This window comes from Lycorma delicatula, chromosome 7, assembly GCF_047948215.1.
Source record: "Lycorma delicatula isolate Av1 chromosome 7, ASM4794821v1, whole genome shotgun sequence".
NCBI classification, from domain to species: domain Eukaryota; kingdom Metazoa; phylum Arthropoda; class Insecta; order Hemiptera; family Fulgoridae; genus Lycorma; species Lycorma delicatula.
Genome location: NC_134461.1, coordinates 53,224,335 through 53,230,334, shown reverse-complemented (window position 1 = coordinate 53,230,334; position 6,000 = coordinate 53,224,335). Strand labels below are relative to the sequence as shown.

At 28.3% G+C, this 6,000-nt stretch overlaps 1 protein-coding gene across 5 annotated transcripts in view; it reads left to right on the top strand.

The window, feature by feature from the left end:
- Nucleotides 1-329: 329 nt before the first annotated feature.
- The window catches only part of LOC142328434 (thioredoxin domain-containing protein 9), an 18,724-nt gene continuing 13,053 nt past the window's right edge, over nt 330-6,000 (top strand). The window contains exons 1-2 of one of the 5 annotated variants that reach the window (XM_075372188.1): nt 330-454; nt 1,512-1,704. In XM_075372188.1, coding sequence (XP_075228303.1) covers nt 1,522-1,704 — 183 coding nt within the window. In that variant the 5' untranslated portion in view covers nt 330-454; nt 1,512-1,521. Of the gene's footprint in view, nt 564-722; nt 881-1,511; nt 1,705-6,000 lie in introns of those variants that run through there. The other 4 variants (XM_075372187.1, XM_075372184.1, XM_075372185.1 and 1 more) reach the window with 4 other exon arrangements.

Below are 6,000 nucleotides of genomic sequence, written 5' to 3'. Positions count from 1 at the left end.
TGGAATATTTCTTTCTAATTAAATATTATTTATGCCCTAATGTGAGGATAAATGTATCAGATTTTAATAAAATTTTGTGAAGTACAGGTATACAGTACACTTACACTTAATGAATATCTGACAGAACGTTTCATAGGTATTCATTAATGTATACTTCATTATTTAATCGTTGGGTTTCCTACACACAGTTAAAAGTTAATGTCCCTCCTCTCCGTTGTTTTTCTTATATAATAAAATAATATTTTATTATATATTAATATAATAGAATAATTATTATATTTATTTGCATAATAATTTTAATCAAACCCCCATTATTTCAGTTATAGTCTCACAATTGTTATATAAATAAGGATTTTTGAAGAAATAAATCATTTTTGGCAGCTTGATAGTCGGATCACATCGGTTAGTGTCGACTACCGAAGTACTCGCTGTGTAGGATCGAGAAATTCAAGTTGTAGGTAGAAGCTGTGTTAATCATTTGTCTCAATTGTAAATTTTTGTTCTAATCTGTTTTTCAATAGTTACTGTAAGCTTTTTTAAATTTAACGTTTATTTTTATCTTTGTAAGTTTACTATATTTATTTTTAATGTCATTTAGTAACGACGAATTAGAATTCATTTTTAACATACATTATACTGTAGGTTATGTGTACCGTATGATGACTCAATTTAGCGTTGTTTTTGGTTTATCTGTTTATGTGTGGATGATAACATTGTAAAAGTATTTTCAAAATGTAAAATACAATATTATATCGAAAAAAAGCAAAATTATATAATACTTTTTAATCTTAGATTATTTCGCACGTGTGGGTAGCAGTACTGTAGAATTTGAAGACATGCACTGTTACATTTAATGGAATATTGGCTTAATCCATTCAAAGTGAGAAAAAATATCATATTTTGTGCAGAAATTAAAGTACAATTAAGTTTTAAAATATTTTATTTTGTATGGAGTTTTTATTGTGTGCCCAAATTCGTTATTATAATTAATGATTTGTTTACTATAATTTTACTTTCTTTGTTTGGAGATACTTATCGATTAACAAATAATTTTAGAATACCATTTTTAGTACTTAAAGTAAATGCGATTATTGTTATTTTGTCATTTTCATACTTTTCAGTGATTTCTAGCAGCCAGAAATTTTTAATTGTAAGTTTAATTTCTATGGTATTACTTGTTACATCTTTTATCAAGAGAATTCCATGAAAAATAATTCCAAGTACTGTCTCTACAGCTGCTGTTTTTTTATAAGCACTTTGTTATTTTAATGATTTGCATATGACCACTGCCGTTGATTGATTTTGAAATGTTCAAATCCAGAACATTGAAATGTAGTACAGCACTGTAAGAATGTCATGAATTTGTATGTATGACAAAATTCTCTTTATTATTTTTTTATGGCTTTTGCTATTGTACAGAGGTATCTCTTTTGATTATAAAAAATGTTTTAATCCTCTTTTTCTTTATCAACTTTTTACTGTTTTCTATTATTTACTGTGACTTTTTTCAGAATAGACAAAATGTCCGTAGAAGGTATGTTTCAGAATCAAGTTCTTAAAGTTGCTGAAGCTGTTGAACAGCAACTAGATTCTGAAATTCAAAGATTAGATGAATTAGATAGTGAAGGCATTGAAAAATTAAGGGAAGAGCGCTTAAAGCAACTAAAAAAACAAGCTCAACAAAGACAGGAATGGATCGCTAAAGTAAGCAGACAGGTGGATTCTTAATTAAGTTATTTGGTAGAATTGGATTGCCTATATATATTTGAAATATAAACCACCAAAACAGTTAGGTAAATTAAACTTACCTTATTAATTTCCTATAATGATTATACTTAAGAAATATTACATTTATAAATATAAACATATATAAAATGATAAATCATCAGATAAAATTTGAGGATGAGGTTTAATTTTAACAATATAATAAAAATGCAATCTAACAGTTGGCAATAATGAATAAAAAAAAGGAAAATACTACATTTTAAAAATTAAATTATTAAAGTAACGGACAGCACACGTATTTGTACATCTATAATATCATTCAAAATTTGACAATAGAAAGTATAATTTCCAAAAAAATGACATCATTAAAAAGAATAAGTTTTAATATAATAAATATAGAATTTAATACCAACTGTAGATTATGCAAAAATCAATTATTGGAAATTAATAAGTTAAGTTTAACTTTTCTAATTACTGTGTTTTGGTGGTTTATATTTCTGGTGGTTTAAATATCAAAATTAATTAATAATGTTAAAATTAATATTTAAATGTTAGCACAGTGGTCAAAATGTTACTGAATTATATAAATATTAAATGCGCGCACCAACACACACGCTAAAAATGTTTGGTTATTTTCCAGTCGAGATATTTAGTGACATGTAATTGGCAGCATTGTGTTCTGCATAACCACATGTTCTTGGATGTTCTCGTTTAGTTTTCATATTATTGTTATTTGAGTGCAATGTGTTTAAGTGTTAGTAGTGATTTTTGTAATATGTGATTTCTAGAGCAACGATAAACATAAAATTTTGTGTGAAACTGGGGAAATGTTTCAACTGTTGCAACAAGCTTATGGAGATTATTCTCTGAGTCGTACACAATGTTACGAATGGTTTTCATAATTTAAAAGTGGTTGTCAGTCAATTGAATATGACCTGACCCTCTACCAGGAAGGCCTTTAACTGATGACATCCACATTCAGAAAATCAACAATCTGGTGGATGCAAATTCCCAATTTACTGTCAGAGCCTCTCAATTGGATGATGCCACGGCATTTTGATTGAAAAATTGAACATGCATAGGGTTGCAGCATAGTTTGGTTCTTGTTTGATGACCGAACAGCAGAAAGAACATAGAGTGGACGATTGTCTGAAACTTCTTGAAAAAGCCAATGATGATGAAAATTTATGCAGAGGATCATTATGGGGAACAAAAGCTGGGTTTATGGCTACAACATTTAGACCAAAGTTCAATCATCAAAAAATCACTCCTAACACTTAAACACGTTACACTCAAATAATAATAACACGAAAATTAAACACTATATCAACAGTCCAAGAACATGTGGTTACAGAGGAGATTATGCAGAACACAATTCTGCAAACCACACGTCACTAAATATGTCATAGCTAATAGTGTAATACATATAATATAATATAATATATTTCTCATAGCGCGTAATTAAACATTTTTGGCTATTTTCTGAACAGACCTCATATATATTTTTATTTTTTATTGTATTTTTTTTTGAAAATTCAATTAATTAAAATATTGACCACTGTGTGTGCTAATAAAATTTAATATTAAATGAAATTTAAACCACCAAAACACAGTAAATAGATAAGTTAAATTTACCATATTAATTCCTAGAATCAATTTTCGCGGTTTTTTTGGTGGTTTAAATTTCATTTAATATATATATGAGGCGTGTTTTTAAGTAAGTACCATTTTGAAATTAAAAAAGCACAAGTACACTATTCTTAACAATTTTATTTTTAAATGAAAGTTTGTACTTTAATCTACTTTTCTATATAATTGTCACCAATACTAAGGCACTTGTCGTATTATGCAACCAGCTTTTAACACCATCATTATTTAAATTTAAAAAAATTTAGACATTTCTTTGAATTGTTTCAAAAAATGTTCTATACAAATGTTTGTATCCAACCTCGTAGGGGTGTTGACCAGAGAGACTCCATACCATTTGAAGCAAAAATTTATATTGATTAATAATATCGTTATCCTCTAAAAGATTCAAATTTATATCTCTTACAAGCATCATCAGGCTTACTTACTATTGTGGATATTTAAGAAATTATGTAACTCACGACCAGTGATATCTATAAAAAGCAAAAATATTCCAAACATGATTATCAACAGACAAAGATAAATAAATTCTGTCAGATGATAAGATACTGGCCTCATCGACCTTGATTGGAATGTCATTTTCCTCGTACACTATTATACTTACAGCTCTATAAGTTTCATTAAATTTGGCATGAAGATTATTTCCATCAATTTTATAGTTATTTAGTTCATCATAAATCCATATCTCAGTTATTTAAAATTATTTCCTAAAATAATAGTATATAATAATAATTTAATTTAAGAATAAATCAAAATTTTTATGCATGCTTCTTATATTTTGATGAATTAGAAATAAAAATTTATCTTCCATAAAAAAAAGAAAAGAATAGTGGAAAACTTAACAAAACACTATTTAAGAACAAACACTCAACACTGTTACACACTATTTAAACAAAAAAGTAAATAATAACAATTTTAACAAAGCAGTATTTAAATTTATTGACATCATTAACCGAAATAAGCACAATTACAGGAGCACCATCACTTCTACATAAAAAACTTTTTCGACTATGTACCCCTTTTCATTTTTCAGTTCTCATGCCACTGAAAACACTTTCCTATGATCAGCTGAAAGATTTTCATTTATATACACTGGATTATCATTTGGCAACCCCTTGTTATTCATTGAGAAGCCCCTCTTGACACGCCTTCAATTTAAGATGCCATCTCTTACAGATCTTCTGGTAAAGCAAATTATATTCATAGCTGGTCTTTTTTGGGTTCTGTTAGTCAGCCTGTGGCACACATCTATGTCGCTTTCAGTTATCAGGTAGTCAAGAGCTTTAGCAACATTTTGAATTACTAAATCCAAATTTTTATTTTTCTGTTCGGGTATACCATGTATTTCTAAATTATTTGCATGAAAATTTTGTTCAAGTTCACTAATCTGTTTAGAAAAATTAAATTATTATTCTTTTCTGTTTTTAACTTACCTGACAGATTTCAACCTTAGTTAGGATGTGATTTATTTTTTCTTCTTGAGCTTCTAGTTTTTTTGATAGCATCCTGATTTCCTTATGGCATGCTTCGATCGAATACCCGAGATTTCTCTCCATTTTCTGATTTTTCTCTGCGGATTTCATTCAGTAATTTCACAATATCGTTGGGGAATTCCATTTAAATTTTCAAAAATTTTATTGCATCATTATTTTTGATATTTGGTATATGATAAATACCACCCACCTTTAGTGGCCAAAAAATATTTTTTTATATTTAAAAAAAAATTTTTTCTTCCGTTATAGACTATTTTCTAACTCGCCAATAAGTAAAAACAGCCATTTTCTTCACTTTTCCCTGAGCTGTAACGTTCAAACTGTTATACCTGAAACGTACAATTATTGCAAAGACAATATTAAAAATATAACATTTATTTTCTGCTCTAATAAATGTTCAAGAGTCTGAAGAATACAAATACATACTAAAGTTATGTTTACAAATTGTTGTTTTTTTCAAATTTTGGGTCGAAAATAAATAATGAAGGGCTGAGGGCTCAGTTCTTGTCATCAGGTAATCACCTCAGTCCCAGAAAAAAGAACCTTTCACAGTTATGTTCCAACAAGTCAGAAATGTATTCTGAAAGTCTGGACGACCTATGAATCAGAAACATTTACGTTAGTATCAGTATACAAGGACATTAGTGTTTCTGATTGCTTTATAGGTTTACCAAAACCAAAATCTAAAAATTATGTCTGCAGCATATACGATGGCCAAGTGGTGGTTTGACGAAGTCATTGAAGTCAAAATACATGAAAATGAAGAGGAATATCAAATACAGTATTTCCATCCATAGGGTCCTGGTACTTCATTCAAGAAATTATTGAGGGATAATCAAACATGGGTTCAACTGGAAAATATTTTAAAGATTCTCATGTCTTCAGAGGTTTTTCTATGAACTACTGGAAGAGGACACAACGATGCATCAAAGATGAATGAGGACTTATAGTTCTACTCAATAAGAAAATGGTAGTAGTACTAAGTTATGTTAGTTACATTTGTTACCAAAAAGTACAAGATTTATTCATATCTTCCATTAGCAGGAGTAAAAAAGGTAAAAGTGAATTGAACAACTTATTAATGTATTTGAATTGTTCATCATTTTGTAATTATTATTTATCATTTTGTTATTGA